Source organism: Oncorhynchus nerka, linkage group LG14 (assembly GCF_034236695.1).
Source record: "Oncorhynchus nerka isolate Pitt River linkage group LG14, Oner_Uvic_2.0, whole genome shotgun sequence".
NCBI lineage: Eukaryota > Metazoa > Chordata > Actinopteri > Salmoniformes > Salmonidae > Oncorhynchus > Oncorhynchus nerka.
The window spans coordinates 66,524,256-66,545,806 of record NC_088409.1 but is presented as its reverse complement, the minus strand read 5'-3'; the positions used below and the strand labels follow the sequence as shown (position 1 = coordinate 66,545,806).

General features: G+C 42.9%; 2 protein-coding genes across 2 annotated transcripts; both read right to left on the bottom strand.

The window, feature by feature from the left end:
* Positions 1–2,935: 2,935 nt before the first annotated feature.
* Positions 2,936–5,554, bottom strand: LOC115142159 (olfactory receptor 11A1-like). Its single transcript, XM_029681624.2, has one exon. The coding sequence runs from the start codon at positions 5,241–5,243 to the stop codon at positions 4,311–4,313; it is 933 nt and encodes a 310-aa protein (XP_029537484.1). The 5' UTR covers positions 5,244–5,554; the 3' UTR covers positions 2,936–4,310.
* A 10,046-nt stretch (positions 5,555–15,600) lies between these two features.
* On the bottom strand, positions 15,601–16,885 carry LOC115142158 (olfactory receptor 11A1-like). The gene has a single exon (XM_029681623.2). It carries the CDS (start codon positions 16,534–16,536, stop codon positions 15,604–15,606), a length of 933 nt encoding a protein of 310 aa, XP_029537483.2. The 5' UTR covers positions 16,537–16,885; the 3' UTR covers positions 15,601–15,603.
* Between the last annotated feature and the right edge of the window lie 4,666 nt (positions 16,886–21,551).

Here is a 21,551-nt window from a genome sequence, read left to right as displayed (position 1 = left end):
GTTCTCAATCAGAGGCAGGTGTCACTAGTTGTCTCTGATTGAGAATCATACTTAGGTAGCCTGGGTTTCACTGTGTGTTTGTGGGTGATTGTTCCTGTCTCTGTGTTTGCACCAGATAGGACTGTGTAGGTTTTCGCACATTTATTGTTTTGTTAGTTATTTCATGTCTAGTTCCTTTATTAAAGAACATGAATAACCACCACGCTGCATTTTGGTCCGCTTCTCCTTCACCACAGGAAAACCCTTACATGAAGGTTGTAATTTCCACTTACAAATTTCAGACTTGATTTCCTCTTATGGAAATTGTATCAACCCTTACAAAATGTCCATTAATTAAAATCCACATAATTATTCACATTTCCTGTTGCGGCAAACTGGCTCAAATTAAGATCCTACATTTGTAGTTCAACTGATGGGCCATCAGCTCATATCAGCTAGTCAACTCAGCCAGGGAAACACAAATGAATGTTTTTCTCACCTTCCATTAATGTGACATATGTGACTTGCCGTCAAATCTTCCCTCGGAGAGGAGGCCATTCCCCAAACTATTTTAATAAACTTTGATATTGCATTTAGTCTCTGTTATTCATTCAGTTAAGACTTCACTCGTTTGAATTAATTTTGAACAGTGATTGGAAACCTTAGGTCTGCTAGAAACCTTAAGTGCTCTTATTTGATTATATATAGATCCCCAAAAATGTGCGTGTTATTTGTTTGTTTTAAAATCATTCTCTTTCATGTTCCATTGCACTCCATTCCGTAGGCTACCTCACTATTCAATCTGGAATCAGGGGTAGACGTAACATAGTTAATGTAAATCGGTCTCCCTCCATTTAGTATATGTTACTAATTACAACTTGTAACGTTTCATAGCAACCAACCAACCAACTACCCACCCTCCTTACATTCCTCACAAAAGTAACCTTTTGTCTTATGTAACCATACCAAACATAACATAAATTATTATACACATTTTTTCGACTGAATTTACATTTAGCATGTTACGTCTAGTTTATGAGACCAGGCTGCACTTTTCTCAATTTCATCTACATCTAATATTATAAACCTGTGTTAAATTAGCTTTGATAGGCTACAGTAGGCTATAGTTTAGGTGTAGCATACAGCTGCATTTCTAATAAACTTGACACCTGTATGTCGTAGTGGAGACCAATATCTATCTTGTTATTAAGCTATATAAAACAACGGTTATTGATATGTATGATTAGTAAATTATATGTATTTTTGCAGTGATTGGACCTAGGTCTACAGTAGCAGTAGGACATTTACTAATACAATTTATTCTTTAACCCGAGCACACCGTTCTGACACCTTTGGTCTCTTGGTCCTCCCAACTCTGAACTAACATATGGATAACACATCATTGGGAATGAGATGGACATCTGTTGATCACAGATACAGTAAAAAAAAAAGTAGGGGCGTGGATCATAAAACCAGTCAGTATCTGGTGTGACCTCCGTTTGCTTCATGCAGCGCGATACATCTCCTGCGCATAGTGTTGATCAGGCTGTTCATTGTGGGCTGTGGAATGTTGTCCCACTCCTCTTCAATGGCTGTGCGAAGTTGCTGGATATTGTCGGAAACTGGAACACGCTGTCGTACACATCAATCCAGAGCATCCCAAACATGCTCAATGGTTGACATGTCTGGTGAGTATGCAGGCCATGGAAGAACTGGGACATTTTCAGCTTCCAGGAATTGTGTACAGATCCTTGCAACATGGGGCCATGCATTATCATGCTGAAACATGTAATAGCAGCAGATTTGAACATTGATATATTTATATGGGCACAAGCACTGTTTATGACACAAACTGTTCACAGAGAGAATTTAGCAAGTTTAATGCTTATTTCCTGCAATTCTACACATTTTGTTATGGGGTACAAAGAAAATGTTGCAATTCTATACATTTTGCAATGTCGTGTGTATTCAGGTGATATGAGTGAATAAAAAATTACAACAATGACTATGGACTAAAAAAACTAATACATTAGCTGACAAGGGCCAGTTGATCTGTACATTTCTGACAAGTTGTAAATAGCTCTCTAAGGTATGCAATGACTAACATAACAAGAGGAATTGCTGAAGCACTACCCAGTTTTTTTTTTTGGGGGGGGGGGGGTAGTGCCGACACCTTGTGCGGGAACCACTCACTTAGAATGTTATGCTGTAGGCGGTTCTCTATGTTAAAACGAACACAACTCACCAGCTTTTCCTCTCAGGGACATTATCATTGGATAGTGTTATTTAACAACACCTGTGCTTAAATGACAGTGTGAACATATATTTAAGAATTAAGCAGAAACAGACGAGCCAGGTAGTTAGGGCAAATGCCGGATGGGCTGATCCATCTTTAGCTCAGCGACCGGTCCAAAAGCCAGTTTTAGCATGGGCTGCGGCATTGAGGACCTTCACCATTTTGAAGTAGTAACTGGGGAATCAGCCAATGAATTATACTTATGAGCAAACTTTCCATAACTGCAGGTGGCAGTTAATAGCCAACCTTGGCTTTATACCTGTTAAAAAAAACACTGTCCAGGAGGCAGTATGCACCCTTCCAGTTTGTTTGAAAACTCGTAGAAGTAGTAGAAGAAAATGGACTACTTTAAAATGGAGACTGCCTCAATGGTGCTTCCAGTGCTCTCGCAGATGCCATAATGGGACAGACACACTGTTGTGATGTTGATCTAAGTCTATAGATCTTTCACTACTAGAGGAATAATTTACTGCCCATTCAGTGTCACATAATTTTTCCCTTTCCCCAACCCCTTCATCTGAATTCTGAAGAACGAGGGTCAGTGTCACGGTCGATCTGAAGAGGATCGGAGGAGGACCAAAATGCGGCGTGATATGTGTTCATGTTGAATGTTTAATTAAAGAAAGAACTGAACACTGAAACACTATACAAAAACAGTAAACAAAATAACAACCGTGAAGCTAATGTGAGCTGCGCTGAAACAAGCCTAATTTACTAAATAAATACAAAAACAAAGGAAATAAAGGTCAGAACGTGACAGTTAGAGCCACAGCAGCATCCCTGACTTGACTTTACTACAGTGCTTTACAGTACTATGACAGTAAAATACATTTACAGAAATAAAATGCAACACAAACAATTATGTTGATGATAAAAAACAAATGTACAGTATAAGCATTCAGTTCTGGCAGCTCACATCTTGACAGATATTCCTGTCAGTCCTGGGATTCAAACCAGTAACCCTGGCCCTGCTACTGTACCATCTAAAGTCATAATTGGTACCAGTTTAGGTTCAGATTTCTGAACCTAGGGTGCAACAGTGGTGGGAACAGAACATAGCCACAGGAAGTAGGGGTGATGCAGCACCCCCTGAAAAATCTGAATTAATAAATATTAATATTAATATTTTTGGATTACTTTTTTTCTCACAAAAGTAGCACACTGGGCCTTTACTGTCCTGCATTAGCAGACCAATATAGCCTTCTGTAGTGCGGGCATAGAATATCTTTCCCCCATGGCTATGGAACAGAATAAACTATACTGATATCTCTGGTTACTGTAAACAACAGAAAAAAGGATGGTTGTAGAGAAGTTGATGAAAGTGATCAAGTGGGGAGCACATGTATTAAAAGCCTACTTTTGTGACTCCTTTGAGGCTTTCAAGCAAACAAGTATATGAGAGCACAACTAACACAGATATTAAAACCATTACACTTGCTATGATACATATACCATACAGGTTACTCAGTGCACTTTCAACACAGGAGAGTTTAACAACTGCTAAGTGAGAGAAAATGGTTATGGTATAAAATAAAAATGGCTTACAAATGAAGACATGCTGGTCATAAGCCATCACAGACAGAATAAGTAAGCACTCATTACATATACATTGCAGAAAAAACCTGCAATACACAACCTTTGTGAGAGATTCCCTTTATTTCTGCCTCATGGCAAAATGTGTAGAACTGCAGGAAATTAACTTGAAAACTGAAACAATTCAAGATGACAAACATTTTAGGAAGATGGGCAGGGACACAGCTGTCCTGAAGTTAGGTGGGCCAAGAGTCCAGATCTGGCAGAATGGTTTTGGGTGTAGGGTCTTCCCAAAGATCCCACTCAGCATCTGTTTGAACATAGTCTGAAGGTAGGGAGGGTAGCTCCCCTTGATGCTCTGTAGTTATGCAGTTAACTAGCTAATATGACACAAAACATTCTCAGTTACAATACATGATGAACTTGATGCGATTTTTACATTCAATTATAGCAACTATAAGTAAGAGAACATAATTCAACATGAGAAAAAGGAACTATCAGGTTATGTTTTAGGGTAAAGGCCTAGTACCCTTTTACAAGCATGCCTGATTTGAACCATCCTAACGCCATACATAATAGGATTGAAAAGTGGTGGACATATCAGAAAATAAACGAATAAAATAGTGCGAAGTATAGGTGGAAGATCTGCAGTTTCATATCTGCCTTGTAGAATCACAAATAACCAGCCAAAGAAGAAGTTCAGCATAGAGGCTATATGTGGTGTACAGGTGTTAAATGCTTTCTGTTTTGTCTCTTTTGAAGACTTTAAACATATTTGTAGAATTCTTACATATGAGTATATGGTAGGAAATATAGTACAATAAAGATAAACCACAGTGACAAGAAGACCCCATATGTTATTCAGCGTAGTATTTGAACAGGCAAGCTTGACTACTGAGTAGTTGTCACAATACAGTCTGTCTAGAACGTTACCACAAAATTGCAGTCGCAAACTCAAGGAGATATTGATGGCGTTGAGAAAAAAAGAAGACGAGCACGACAGCAGAATTAAGCCACAAATTATTTTAGGTGTCATAATATTGTTATACTGTAGAGGATAACAAATGGAGATGTACCTGTCATAGGACATAACTGCTAAATTACTAAATTCTGTTAGAGCACATGTGTACAACACATAAATCTGGAGATAACAATAAAGAAGGGAAATATCATGTGTGTCAGACAGCAAGTAAAACATGAGAGCAGGAAACAAAGCAGTGCTCCCATACAACTGATTAACAAACAAAGCACATAGAAACAGATACATGGGTTCATGAAGGCTTCTTTCAATGCAGATAACTCCAATAAGCAAAGCATTGGCAAGAATGATGGCAAAATATAAAACAATTACTACAGCAAAGTAGCAATACTTCAATTGTCCGATATCACCGTATGCAGCAAGCCTAAAGACCTTAAAGTGAGTAGAGTTTTCCATGGTCCTGGGAGTTGGTAAAGATGTGCTGTCAATGTTTGAAGAAGAGGAGCAAATCTTCCTACTGTAGCTTTCATATAAGTTAAATTGATGAAATCACAAAGAACAGACAACCTAAATGGATAATTCCTTGACTTGTTGGTTCAGTAATAGATTTCCCCACATATACAGTATACTCACCAATATAGACAGCTTTTCATTCTCATGAACACATAATTCAAAAAATATTTTACTTTGTATGCTGTACTCATGTAACTTATTACATTCAAATGCAAAATGATACATGCATTCTAAATCCAAAATGAAGACTGCTCATTTCTAATCCATGATGATCTCCTTAAACTCAGCTCCTCACTTGATTCTTATACTTGTGAGATAAAAAAAAAAGAAGCCTGCCATGGTGTGATATGCAAATGATTACCAATACCTGGGGACACCTGTGGATAATTAGATATTTTCAGAGTCAAGGAAACCATATAGAGAAAAACAGATACCATTTTGTATCACATGCCCTCCAGGGTGTTCAAATGCCTTTTTTAAATGAAAAATCCACCCAAAACGCTCATTCTTATAATGTCAATAATACTAATATGTGAGAACAATATTTTTTGGTCAACAAATGTTTTATTTTGTCTTTTTAATAGGGATGGGAGCAACGTATGAAAATTGTTGTGGAAATCTGTTGCAGCTCAAGTTGACGACAAAATCCACATTGTAATGCTTTCTCTATAGGCTGGCTGGCTAGCTAGCAAACATAGCTACACACAATAATACCAAAGACAATATCAGTATGTGACGTAGCAGGTTAGCTGTAAAATTGCCTTATCCAACTGCTCTTATTTTAGTTGTCTACAATCGAATCATGTTCAACCTGCAGATCGATGTGCCTCACCGAGTGGAGTCTGACATTCGCAACGGCACCATACAGTGGACCCTGGACTGAAGAGGCAGAAAAATAGAAGAAATGTGCTAGACTGTCTGTAAAATTACACATTTCTTGAGGTAGGAGTATCGGTCCAGCTTTAAATGACATGCAGCTTATAAAGCCTTCATAAAGCCTTCATAAACAATACTTAAATGTGTTACAAATAATCTATAACCATATGTTATGCTTTATAAAGGGTTCATAAATTTGGCATAACTGTGTGACATAATCACCGATGTCAAATATGACAACCTTGTGCTTTATAAAGTGTGGTATAAGCAAAGCTTAATCTTCTAAATCATTTTAAATGTAAGTTTCACAAAGCATTTATAAACCTGTCATGCATCTTGGTAGAGTATTGTAACGCCAGGATAGTAGGTTTGATTCCCGGGGCCACCCATACATAAAAATGTCTTCACACATTACTAAGTCACTTTGGATAAAGAGTCTGCTAAATTTGATATATTACATTTGTCACGCCCTGGTCGAGGTATTTTGTGTTTATCTTCATTTATTTGGTCAGGCCAGGGTGTGGCATGGGGTTTTTGAATGTGGTGTGTTGGTATTGGGATTGTAGCTTAGTGGGGTGTTCTAGTTAAGTCTATGGCTGTCTGAAGTGGTTCTCAATCAGAGGCAGGTGTTTATCGTTGTCTCTGATTGGGAACCATATTTAGGCAGCCATATTCTTTGAGTGTTTCGTGGGTGATTGTCCTTAGTGTCCTGGATCTGCCGGATTCAGCTACCTGCCTGAGCTTCCTCTCAGTGCTGAGCTTCCCCTCAGTCCCGAGCTTCCCCTCAGTCCCGAGCTTCCCCTCAGTCCCGAGCTGCCTCAGTCCCGAGCTGCCCCTCAGTCCCGATCTGCTCCTCAATCCAGTGGGGTTCTGGGTGAGGACTACTAGGCCACGGTCGGCGGCGAGGGTGAAATATCCAAGGACGCGAGGAGGAGGGACTAAGACAGTGATTGAGTGGGGTCCACGTCCCGCGCCGGAGCCGCCACCATGGACAGACGCCCACCCGGACCCTCCCTATTGTTTTGAGGTGCGTCCGAGAGTCCGCACCTTAGGGGGGGGGGTTCTGTCACACTCTGGTTGAGGTATTTTGTGTTTATCTTCATTTATTTGGTCAGGCCAGGGTGTGGCATGGGGTTTTTGTATGTGGTGTGTTGGTATTGGGATTGTAGCTTAGTGGGGTGTTCTAGTTAAGTCTATGGCTGTCTTAAGTGGTTCTCAATCAGAGGCAGGTGTTTATCGTTGTCTCTGATTAGGAACCATATTTAGGCAGCCATTTCTTTGAGTGTTTCGTGGGTGATTGTCCTTAGTGTCCTTGTTCCTGTCTCTGTGTTAGTTTACACAAGTATAGGCTGTTTCGGTTTTCATTACGTTCTTTGTTTTGTAGTGTTTATAATTGATTCGTGTTTTACGTTTGTTTATTAAACATGGATCGCAATCTACACGCTGCATTTTGGTCCGACTCTCCTTCACCACAAGAGAACCGTTACAGAATCACCCACCAACCAAGGACCAAGCGGCGTGGTAAACAGAGGCAGCAGCAACAGCAGCAGCAGGAGAAGCAACAGGTGCAGCAGGAGCAACAGCAGCAGCAGCAGCAACAGCAGCAGCAGCAAAGGCAGCAGCAGGAGAAGCAACAGAGGCAGCAGCAGCAGCAACAGTGGGAGAGGCTGCACTATTTGGATAAATGGACTTGGGAGGAGATCCTTGACGGGAAAGGACCCTGGGCAGAGCCAGGGGAATATTGCCGCCCCAAAGCCGAGCTGGAGACAGCGAAAGCAGAGAGGCGGCATTATGAGGAGCTAGCACGGCAGAGCGGCTGGAAGCCCGAGAGGCACCCCCAAAAATGTCTTTGGGGGGGGCACAGGGAGAGTGTGGCAGAGTCAGGAGTCAGACCTGAGCCAACTCCCCCTGTTTACTGTAAGGAGCCATGGATGGAATTGGAGCTGTCGGCGAAGCTGAGTGCTGAGTCTGAGAGTGTTGAGGATGTATTGGACAGAGTAGAGAGAAAGCTGTTGGTTTGGCATAGTATGTACGGCATTTGCCCTGAGGAGCGTGTTAGCTGTCCGATGTCACCCGTGTCAGTTCCTCGTACTCAGCCTGAAACGTGTGTTGGAGTTCCGGGGGATTTGATGCCGGCTATACACACCAGGTCTCCAGTACACCTTCACAACCCGGTGTGTCCTGTTCCTTGCACTCACCCGGAGTTGCGTGGCCTGGTATCACTAGTGCCAGCTCCCCGCACCAGGCTTCCTGTGCGTGTCCTCGGCCCAGTACCACCAGTGCCAGCACCACGCATCAGGCCTACAGTGCGTCCCGCCTGTTCAGCGCTGCCAGAGCCTTCCTCTCCAGCGTTGCCGGAGCTTTCAGTCTGCCCAGCGCCATCAGAGTCGCCAGTCTGCCCAGCGCCGCCAGTCTGCCCAGCGCCGCAAGTGCCGCCAGTCTGCCAGACTCTTCCAGATCTGCCAGTCAGCCAGACTCTTCCAGATCCGCCAGTCAACCAGACTCTTCCAGATCCGCCAGTCAGCCGGGATCTGCCAGATCTGCCAGTCGGCCAGGATCCGCCAGTCAGCCAGGATCCGCCAGTCAGCCAGGATCTGCCAGATCTGCCAGTCAGCCAGACTCTTCCAGATCTGCCAGTCAGCCAGACTCTTCCAGATCTGCCAGTCAACCAGACTCTTCCAGATCTGCCAGTCAACCAGACTCTCCCAGATCTGCCAGTCAACCAGACTCTTCCAGATCTGCCAGTCAACCAGACTCTTCCAGATCCGCCAGTCAGCCGGGATCTGCCAGAACTGCCAGTCGGCCAGGATCCGCCAGTCAGCCAGGATCTGCCAGTCAGCCAGGATCTGCCAGTCAGCCGGGATCTGCCAGTCAGCCGGGATCTGCCAGTCAGCCAGGATCTGCCGAAACCACCAGCCAGCCAGGATCTGGTAGATCTATCAACCTGCCTGAGCTTCCTCTCACTCCCGAGCTTCCTCTCACTCCCGAGCTTCCTCTCACTCCCGAGCTGCCCCTCAGTCCCGATCTGCTCCTCAGTCCAGTGGGGTTCTGGGTGAGGACTACTAGGCCATGGTTGGCGGCGAGGGTGGACTATCCAAGGACGCGAGGAGAGGGGACTAAGACATTGATTGAGTGGGGTCCACATCCCGCGCCGGAGCCGCCACCATGGACAGACGCCCACCCGGACCCTCCCTAGTGTTTTGAGGTGCGTTCGGGAGTCCGCACCTTAGGGGGGGGGTTCTGTCACGCCCTGGTCGAAGTATTTTGTGTTTATCTTCATTTATTTGGTCAGGCCAGGGTGTGGCATGGGTTTTTGTATGTGGTGTGTATGTATTGGGATTGTAGCTTAGTGGGGTGTTCTAGTTAGGTCTATGGCTGTCTGAAGTGGTTCTCAATCAGAGGCAGGTGTTTATCGTTGTCTCTGATTGGGAACCATATTTAGGCAGCCATATTCTTTGAGTGTTTCGTGGGTGATTGTCCTTAGTGTCCTTGTTCCTGTCTCTGTGTTAGTTTACACAAGTATAGGCTGTTTCGGTTTTCATTACGTTCTTTGTTTTGTAGTGTTTATAATTGATTCGTGTTTTACGTTTGTTTATTAAACATGGATCGCAATCTACACGCTGCATTTTGGTCCGACTCTCCTTCACCACAAGAGAACCGTTACAGGGGGATTTTGATAGCAGGACCTGGTGCGAAAAGCTTGCACTGGATCAAATGGCTATCCAATTATCTTTAATCATAACAAGTAAAAGCCAAGTATTGACAAGTCATGATAAAAACAGATCTCATGAGGTTGAAAATTCTGTGAACTACACCAGTCCATGTGATGAGTTTTGGAAAGATGTATATTCACACATGCTAAAATCTCTTAACACCATGGCCATTGTCCTCATTCGTCCCGATCAGTTCAGCAGCAATCTTCCCCAAACCTGTGCATAGTAGCCTAGTTTTCGGAATTACTTTATACTATATTTGAATGTCTTATTAAAATTTTTACACTGAAGGTATTGTAATCTATAGTCATAAGACTATTGTTGTTTCATGATTTCAAGATCCAATATCAAACAAGGTACTTGCTGACGGAGCAGCCAGAGGAACTGCCCTTCCCTACCTTCAGGCTATGATCAAACTTTACATACACCCCAACCTGAGCACTCCGTTCTGACACCTTTGGTCTCTTGACCCTCCCAACTCTGAACTAACATATGGATAACACATCATTGGGAATGAGATGGACTGTTGATCACAGATAACGTTAAAAAAAAGTAGGGGCGTGGATCATAAAACCAGTCAGTATCTGGTGTGACCTCCATTTGCTTCATGCAGCACAATACATGTCCTCCGCATCGTGTTGATCAGGCTGTTGATTGTGGGCTGTGGAATGTTGTCACATTCCTCTTCAATGGCTGTGCGAAGTTGCTGGATATTGGCGGGAACTGGAACACGCTGTCGTACATGTAAATCCAGAGCATCCCAAACGTGCTCAATGGGTGACATGTCTGGTGAGTATGTAGGCCATGGAAGAACTGGGACATTTTCAACTTCCAGGAATTGTGTACAGATCCTTGCGACATGGGGCCATGCATTATCATGCTGAAACATGTAATAGCAGCAGATGAGTGGCACAACAAAGTATCTCTGCGCATTCAAATTGCCATTGATAAAATACAATTGCGTTCGTTGTCCGTAGCTTATGCCTGCCCATACCATAACCACACCTGCACCATGGGGCACTGTTCACAACGTTGACATCAGCAAACCACTCACCCACACAACGCCGTATAAATGGTCTGCGGTTGTGAGGCCTGTTTAAAGTACTGCCAAATTCTCTAAAATGGAGGCGGCTTATGGTAGAGAAATGAACATAAAATTCTCTGGCAACAGCTTTGGTGGACATTCCTGCAGTCAGCATGCCTATTGCACGCTCCCTCAAAACTTGAGACATCTGTGGAATTGTGTTGTGTGACAAAACTGCACATTTTGGTGGCCTTTTATTGTGTCCAGCACAAGGTGCACATGTGTAGTGATCATGCTGTTTAATCAGCTTCTTGACAAGCCACACCTGTCAGGTGTATGGATTATCTTGGCAAAGGAGAAACTCTCACTAACCGTAAACAAACTTCTGACCCAAATTTGAGAGAATGAATCTTTTGTGCGTATGGACAATTTCTGGGATCTTCTATTTCAGCTCATGAAACATTTCAGGGATCTTTTATTTTAGCTCATGAAACGTGGGACCTACATGTTGCGTTCATATTTTTCTTCAGTATCCTGTAGTTACTTGACCAATAAAAAAGAGTTCCAAACCTCTCTGCCAATAACAGCTAGTTTTCAGTTTCCCCCTCCTCAATCAGACCACTCCCAGACACTCAAAAATATTCTTGCTTGAGAAATTGTGTCCTTGCTAAGAAGCCATTATTGTTTGGTTTAAATTAAAGTGGTAAAAAATAACCTCAATAAGGTATTTAAGTTGTTACCCATAAATGTTTTGATATTGAGAGAAAAATGGCTGCATTGGACATTTAAGTGAAAATAGCTGTTCATAGGTCTACTCTATACACTGTACATATACTTTTCTTATCTTGGACTTAAGAAGACATTTGGTAAATTGTTATCTTAGGCCTACGACTGATTTTAAGTACTAATTTTAACATTGATCTATTTCTATGGGCACAAGCACTGTTTATGACACAAACTGTTCACACCTCTCTTGTTGGCGGAGAGAATTTTGCAAGTTTAATGATTATTTCCTGCAATTCTACACATTTTGTCATCGGGTACAAAGAAAATGTTGCAATTTTAAAGCAAATGTTCTTGCAATTCTATACATTTTGCCATGTCTTATGTGTATTCATGTGATATTTGAGTGACTAAACAATTACGACAATATCTATGGACAAAAAATAAATACAAATACATTAGCTGACATGGGCTAGTTGATCTGTACATTTCTGACAAGTTCTAAATAGCTCTCTAAGGTATGCAATGACTAACAAAACAAGAGGAACTGCTGATGCACTACCCAGTTTTTTGGGGGGAGGTAGTGCCGACACCTTGTGCGGGAACCACTCACTTAGAATGTTATGCTGTAAGCAGTTCTCTATGTTAAAACGAACACAACTCACAAGCTTTTCCTCTCAGGGACATTATCATTGGATAGTGGTATTAAACAACACCTGTGCTTAAATGACAGTGTGAACATATATTTAAGAATTAAGCAGAAACAGACGGGCCAGGTAGTTAGGGCAAATGCCGGATGGGCTGATCCATCTTTAGCTCAGCGACCGGTCCAAAAAGTATGTAACCATAGAGTTAGATAGAGGACTGTAGTGCCCAAAAGCCAGTTTTAGCATGGGCTGCGGCATTGAGGACTTTCACCATTTTGAAGTAGTAACTGGGGGATCAGCCAATGAATTATACTTATGAGCAAACTTTCCATAACTGCAGGTGGCAGTTAATAGCCAGCCATGGCTTCATACCTGTTCAAACAACACTCTCCAGGTGGCAGTATGCACCCTTCCAGTTTGTTTGAAAACTCGTAGAAGTAGTAGAAGAAAATGGACTACTTCAAAATGGAGATTGCCTCAATGGTGCTTCCAGTGCTCTCGGGAAGATGCCATAATGGGACAGATATACTGATGATCTAAGTCTATAGATCTTTCACTACTAGAGGAATACTTCAAAATCAAATCAAATCAAATTTTATTTGTCACATACACATGGTTAGCAGATGTTAATGCGAGTGTAGCGAAATGCTTGTGCTTCTAGTTCCGACAATGCAGTAATAACCAACAAGTAATCTAACTAACAATTCCAAAACTACTGTCTTATACACAGTGTAAGGGGATAAAGAATATGTACATAAGGATATATGAATGAGTGATGGTACAGAGCAGCATAGGCAAGATACAGTAGATGGTATCGAGTACAGTATATACATATGAGATGAGTATGTAAACAAAGTGGCATAGTTAAAGTGGCTAGTGATACATGTATTACATAAGGATGCAGTCGATGATATAGGGTACAGTATATACGTATGCATATGAGATGAATAATGTAGGGTAAGTAACATTATATAAGGTAGCATTGTTTAAAGTGGCTAGTGATATATTTACATCATTTCCCATCAATTCCCATTATTAAAGTGGCTGGAGTTGAGTCAGTGTCAGTGTCAGTGTGTTGGCAGCGGCCACTCAATGTTAGTGGTGGCTGTTTAACAGTCTGATGGCCTTGAGATAGAAGCTGTTTTTCAGTCTCTCGGTCCCAGCTTTGATGCACCTGTACTGACCTCGCCTTCTGGATGATAGCGGGGTGAACAGGCAGTGGCTCGGGTGGTTGATGTCCTTGATGATCTTTATGGCCTTCCTGTAACATCGGGTGGTGTAGGTGTCCTGGAGGGCAGGTAGTTTGCCCCCGGTGATGCGTTGTGCAGACCTCACTACCCTCTGGAGAGCCTTACGGTTGAGGGCGGAGCAGTTGCCGTACCAGGCGGTGATACAGCCCGCCAGGATGCTCTCGATTGTGCATCTGTAGAAGTTTGTGAGTGCTTTTGGTGACAAGCCGAATTTCTTCAGCCTCCTGAGGTTGAAGAGGCGCTGCTGTGCCTTCTTCACGATGCTGTCTGTGTGAGTGGACCAGTTCAGTTTGTCTATGATGTGTATGCCGAGGAACTTAAAACTTGCTACCCTCTCCACTACTGTTCCATCGATGTGGATAGGGGGGTGTTCCCTCTGCTGTTTCCTGAAGTCCACAATCATCTCCTTAGTTTTGTTGACGTTGAGTGTGAGGTTATTTTCCTGACACCCTCTGAGGGCCCTCACCTCCTCCCTGTAGGCCGTCTCGTCGTTGTTGGTACTTTACTGCCCATTTGTGGAAACAGAAGTTATTGGAACCTTACATCATTTTGCCCTTTCCCCAACCCCCCTGAAACACACATACAGTACATATCCAGTGACATTCTAGAAGAACGTAGGGTCAGTGTCACGGTCGTCCTCCTCTTCATCTGAAGAGGAGAGGCGAGAAGGATCGGAGGACCAAAATGCGGCATGATATTTGTTCATGTTGAATGTTTAATTAAAGAAAGAACTGAACACTGAAACACTATACAAAAACAGTAAACAAAATAACAACCATGAAGCTAATGCGAGCTGCGCTGAAACAAGCCATCAACATAGACAATCACCCACAAACAAACAGTGCAACACAGGCTACCTAAGTATGATTCTCAATCAGAGACAACTAATGACACCTGCCTCTGATTGAGAACCATACTAGGCCGAAACATAGAAATACCCAAAACATAGAAAAACAAACATAGACTGCCCACCCAACTCACGCCCTGACCATACTAAATAAATACAAAAACAAAGGAAATAAAGGTCAGAACGTGACAGTCAGAGCCACAGCAGCATCCCTGACTTGACTTTACTACAGTGCTTTACAGTACTATGACAGTAAAATACATTTACAGAAATAAAATGCAATACAAACAATTATGTTGATGATTAAAAACAAATGTACAGTATAAGCATTCAGTTCTGGCAGCTCACATCTTGACAGATATTCCTGTCAGTCCTGGGATTCAAACCAGTAACCCTGGCCCTGCTACTGTACCATCTAAAGTCATAATTGGTACCAGTTTAGGTTCAGATTTCTGATCTCCTTGGTCCTAATCCCTACAACAGTGGTGGGAACAGAACATAGCCACAGAAAGTAGGGGTGATGCAGCACCCCCTGAAAAATCTGAATTAATAACAAATATTAATATTTTTGGATAACTTTTTTCTCTCACAAAAGTAGCACACTAGGCCTTTACTAGTCCTGCATTAGCGGACCAATATAGCCTTCTGTAGTGCAGGCAAGAGGAACTGCAAGAGGAACTGCTGATGCACTACCAAGCCCCCCGTGGCCATGGAACAGAATAAACTGTACAGATATCTCTGGTTACTGTAAACAACAGAAAAAAGGATGGCTGTTGAGAAGTTTATGAAAGTGATCAAGTGGGGAGCACATGTATTAAAATCCTACTTTCGTGACTCCTTTGAGGCTTTCAAGCAAATAAGTAATATTTTGAAATATGAAAGCACAACTAACACAGAGATTAAAACCATTAAACTTGCTATGATACATATACCATACAGGTTACTCAGTGCACTTTGAACACAGGAGAGTTTAACAACTGCTAAGTGAGAGAAAATGGTTATGGAATAAAATACAAATGGAGACATGCCGGTCATAAGCCATCACTGACAGAATAAGTAAGCACTCATTACATATACATTGCAGAAAAAAACTGTAATATACAACCTTTGTGAGAGATTCTCAGTTACAATACATGATAAACTTGATGCGATTTTTACAGTCAACTATAGCAACTATATGTAAGAAAACACATCATTTTAAATTACACAAAGGAACTATCAGGTTATGTTTCAGGGTTAAGGCCTAGTACCTTGTTACAAGCATGCCTGATTTTAACCATCCGAACACCATACATTAAAGGGTTGAAAATTGGTGGACATATCAGAAAATAAACTAATAAAATAGTGCGAAATATAGGTGAAAGATCTGCAGTTTCATATCTGCCTTGTAGAATCACAAATAACCAGCCAAATAAGAAGTTCAGCAAAGAGGCTATATGTGGTATACAGGTGTTAAATGCTTTCTGTTTTGTCTCTTTAGAAGACTTTAAACATATCTGTAGAATTCTTACATATGAGTATATGGTAGGAAATATAGTACAAGAAATAAAAAGCACAGTGACAACAAGACCCCATATGTTATTCAGCATAGTATTTGAACAGGCAAGCTTGACTATCGAGTAGTTGTCACAATACAGTCTGTCTAGAACGTTACCACAAAATTGCAGTCGCAAACTCAGGGAGATAATGATGGCCATGAGAAAAAAAGAAGACAAGCAGGACAGTAGAATTAAGCCACAAATGGTTTTAGGTGTCATAATATTATTATACTGTAGAGGATAACAAATGGAGATGTACCTGTCATAGGACATAACTGCTAAATTACTAAATTCTGTTAGAGCACATGTGTACAACACATAAATCTGGAGATAACAATAAAGAAGGGAAATATATTGTGTGTCAGACAGCAAGTAAAACATGAAAGCAGGAAACAAACCAGTGCTCCCATACAACTGATTAACAAACAAAGCACATAGAAACAGATACATGGGTTCATGAAGGCTTCTTTCAATGCAGATAACTCCAATAAGTAAAGCATTGGCAAGAATGATGACAAGATATAATACAGTTACTACAGCAAAGTAGAAATACTTCAATTGTCCGATATCACCGTATGCAGCAAGCCTAAAGACCTTAAAGTGAGTAGAGTTTTCCATGGTCCTGGTAGATGGTAAAGATGTGCTGTCAATGTTTGAAGAAAAGGAGCAAATCTTCCTACTGTAGCTTTCATATAAGTTAAATTGATGAAATCACAAAGAACAGACAACCTAAATGGATACTTCCTTGACTTGTTGCTTCAGTAATAGATTTCCCCACATATACAGTATACTCACCAATATAGACTGCTTTTCATTCTCCTGATAACAAAAGTCAAGCAATATTATTATTTTTATCCTGCACTCATGTAACTTTACAATTAAATTCCAAAATAATACATTGATTACATGTATTCTAAATCCAAAATGAAGACTGCTCATTTCTAATCCATGATGATCTCCTTAAACTCAGCTCCTCACTTGATTCTTATACTTGTGAGATAAAAAAAAAGAAGCCTGCCATGGTGTGATATGCAAATGATTACCAATACCTGGGGACATCTGTGGATAATTAGATATTTTCAGAGTCAAGGAAACCATATAGAGAAAAACAGATTTTGTATCAAATGCCCTCCAAGGTGTTCAAATGCCTTTTTTAAATGAAAAATCCACCCATACCGCTCATTCTTATCGTTTAAATAACACTAATATGTGACAACAATATTTTTTTGTTTATTTAATTTTTATTTCACCTTTATTTAACCAGGTAGGCTAGTTGAGAACAAGTTCTCATTTGCAACTGCGACCTGGCCAAGATAAAGCATAGCAGTGTGAACAGACAACAACACAGAGTTACACATGGAGTAAACAATAAACAAGTCAATAACATAGTAGAAAAAAAGAATGAGAAAAAAATATATATATACATTGTGTGCAAAAGGCATGAGGAGGTAGGCAATAAATAGGCCATAGGAGTGAATAATTACAATTTAGCAGATTAACACTGGAGTGATAAATGATCAGATGAACATGTGCAGGTAGAGATACTGGTGTGCAAAAGAGCAGAAAAGTAAATAAAATAAAAACAGTATGGGGATGACATAGGTAAATTGGGTGGGCTATATACCGATGGACTATGTACAGCTGCAGAGATCGGTTAGCTGCTCAGATAGCAGATGTTTAAAGTTGGTGAGGGAGATAAAAGTCTCCAACTTCAGAGATTTTTGCAATTCGTTGCAGTCGCAGGCAGCAGAGAACTGGAAGGAAAGGCAGCCAAATGAGGTTTTGGCTTTAGGGATGATCAGTGAGATACACCTGCTGGAGCGCGTGCTCTGGGTGGGTGTTGCCATCGTGACCAGTGAACTGAGATAAGGCAGAGCTTTACCTAGCATAGACTTGTAGATGACCTGGAGCCAGTGGGTCTGGCGACGAACATGTAGCAAGGGCCAGCCGACTAGAGCATACAGGTCACAGTGGTGGGTGGTAAACTGCATCCAGTTTGCTGAGTAGAGTATTGGAAGCTAATTTGTAGATGACATCGCCAAAGTCGAGGATCGGTAGGATCAGTTTTACTAGGGTAAGTTTTGCGGCGTGAGTGAAGGAGGCTTTGTTGCGAAATAGAAAGCCGACTCTAGATTTTATTTTGGATTGGAGATGTTTGATATGAGTCTGGAAGGAGAGTTTTCAGTCTAGCCAGACACCTAGGTACTTATAGATGTCCACATATTCTAGGTCGGAACCATCCAGGGTGGTGATGCTAGTCGGGGTGCAGGCAGCGAAGGGTTGAAAAGCAGGCATTTGGTTTTACTAGCGTTTAAGAGCAGTTGGAGACCACGGAAGGAGTGTTGTATGGCATTGAAGCTCGTTTGGAGGTGAGATAGCACAGTGTCCAAGGAAGGGCCAGAAGTATACAGAATTGTGTCGTCTGCGTAGAGGTGGATCAGGGAATCGCCCGCAGCAAGAGCAACATCATTGATAAATACAGAGAAAAGAGTCGGCCCGAGAATTGAACCCTGTGGTACCCCCATAGAGACTGCCAGAGGACCGGACAACATGCCCTCCGATTTGACACACTGAACTCTGTCTGCAAAGTAGTTGGTGAACCAGGCAAGGCAGTCATTAGAAAAACCGAGGCTACTGAGTCTGCCGATAATAATATGGTGATTGACAGAGACGAAAGCCTTGGCCAGGTCGATGAAGACGGCTGCACAGTACTGTCTTTTATCAATGGCGGTTATGATATCATTTAGTACCTTGAGCGTGGCTGAGGTGCACCCGTGACCGGCTCGGAAACCGGATTGCACAGCGGAGAAGGTATGGTGGGATTCGAGATGGTCAGTGATCTGTTGGATAGGCAGGGCAGGATGGATATAGGTCTGTAACAGTTTGGGTCCAGGGTGTCTCCCCCTTTGAAGAGGGGGATGACCGTGGCAGCTTTCCAATTCTTGGGGATCTCAGATGATACGAAGGAGAGGTTGAACAGGCTAGTAATAGGGGTTGCGACAATGGCAGCGGACAGTTTCAGAAATAGAGGGTCCAGATGGTCTAGCCCAGCTGATTTGTATGGGTCCAGGTTTTGCAGCTCTTTCAGAACATCTACTATCTGCATTTGGGTAAAGGAGAAGATGGGGAGGCGTGGGCGAGTAGCTGCGGGGAGGGTGGAGCTGTTGGCCGATGTTGGAGTAGCCAGATGGAATGCATGGCCAGGCGTTGATTATCACGGATTTATCGGTGGTGACCGTGTTACCTAGCCTCAGTGCAGTGGGCAGCTGGGAGGAGGTGCTCTTGTTCTCCATGGACTTTACAGTGTCCCAGAACTTTTTGGAGTTAGAGCTACAGGATGCAAATTTCTGCTTGAAAAAGCTGGCCTTTGCTTTCCTGACTGACTGCGTGTATTGGTTCCTGACTTCCCTGAACAGTTGCATATCGCGGGGACTATTCGATGCTATTGCAGTCCGCCACAGGATGTTTTTGTGCTGGTCGAGGGCAGTCAGGTCTGGGGTGAACCAAGGGCTATATCTGTTCTTAGTTCTGTATTTTTTGAACGGAGCATGCTTATCTAAGATGGTGAGGAAGTTACTTTTAAAGAATGACCAGGCACCCTCAACTGACGGGATGAGGTCAATATCCTTTCAGGATACCCGGGCCAGGTCGATTAGAAAGGCCTGCTCGCAGAAGTGTTTTAGGGAACGTTTGGAAGTGATGAGGGGTGGTTTGACCGCGGACCCGTATCGGATACAGGCAATGAGGCAGTGATCGCTGAGATCCTGATTGAAGATAGCAGAGGTGTATTTGGAGGGCAAGTTGGTCAGGACAATGTCAATTTGGGTGCCCATGTTTATGGATTTAGGGTTGTACCTGGTGGGTTCCTTGATGATTTGTGTGAGATTGAGGGCATCTAGCATAGATTGTAGGACTGCCGGGGTGTTAAGCATATCCCAGTTTAGGTCACCTAACAGAACAAACTCTGAGGCTAGATGGGGGGCGATCAATTCACAGATGGTGTCCAGGGCACAGCTGGGAGCTGAGGGGGGTCGGTAGCAGGCGGCAACAGTGAGAGACTTAATTCTGGAGAGATAAAAAAAAATAGAAGTTCGAACTGTTTGGGCATAGACCTGGAAAGTATGGCAGAACTTTGCAGGCTATCTCTGCAGTAGATTGCAACTCCTCCCCCTTTGGCAGTTCTATCTTGACGGAAAGTGTTATAGTTGGGTATGGAAATCTCAGAATTTTTGGTGGCCTTCCTAAGCCAGGATTCAGACACGGCAAGGACATCAGGGTAGGCAGAGTGTGCTAAAGCAGTAAGTAAAACAAACTTAGGGAGGAGGCTTCTGATGTTGACATGCATGAAACCAAGGCTTTTTCGATCACAGAAGTCAACAAATGAGGGTGCCTAGGGACATGTAGGGCCTGGGTTTACCTCCACATCACCCGAGGAACAAAGGAGGAGTAGGATGAGGGTGCGGCTAAAGGCTATCAAAACTGGTCACCTAGAGCGTTGGGGACAAGGAATAAAGGAGCAGATTTATGGGCGTGGTAGAATATATTCAGGGCATAATGTGCAGACAGGGGTATGGTGGGGTGCAGGTACAGCGGAGGTAAGCCCAGGCACTGGGTGATGATAAGAGAGGTTGTATCTCTGGACATGCTGGTTATAATGGGTGAGGTCACCGCATGTGTGGGAGGTGGAACAAAGGAGGTATCAGAGGTGTGAGGAGTGGAACTAGGGGCTCCATTGTAAACTAAAACAATGATAACTAACCTTAACAACAGTATACAAGGCATATTTGTATTTGAGAGAGACATACAGCAAGGCATAAAGTAATTGCAGGTCTTGATTGGGAGAGCTTGCTAAAACAACAGGTGAGACAACAACAGCTAGTCAGTTAACACAACAACAGCAGATAAAATGGCGATGACTAGGCAGAGAGGGTCGGATTAACTACACACAGAGCCTGAGTTCACGGCTGGGGCCGACAGATAAAACATAAATAAACAGAATGGAGTACCGTGATTAATGGACAGTCCAGCAGGCATCAGCTATGTAGCCAAGTGATCATAGTGTCCATGGGGCAGCAGTAGATGGAACAGGGAAGCCGCCACTACGCTAGCACGCGGGCGACACGGCGTTTAAAGTTAGTAGCCCGGGGGTGGTAGGGGGGGTCTGCTCAGACGGAGGCCGGTTGAAAGCACAGTGGATGGAGTATTCGTCGGCAGACCAGTGGTGGTGATGCGGTGGGGGGCCGTTGTTACGGAGTCTAGTTGATAGGTATTCGACTAGCCCAGACTGTTCCCCCGATTCCATGTGTAGGGATTTGTACAATGCACAAACAAGGCTATTGAACTTTACATTGGTGTCTGTCTTTATTCCTTTATCCTACATATCATACTGAAACAGCCGTGTCGACAGAGAATCCAAGCCAGATGGCAAAAGAGGTATTGTAGAATTTAGTTTGCTAGCAGGGAGATGTGCCTGGCTCACGGCTAACTGGTGCTAGCTTCGTGGCAGTGGCGTTAGCCAAGGTCCAGAGTTTACAGCAAGGATCCGGTGGAGTATTGGGCTCTAGCCGTGTTTGAGTGGGGTTCGGGTGAACAGCTGAGTAGGCCGGGAGGTGGACCTCAGGGATAGCTTCAGT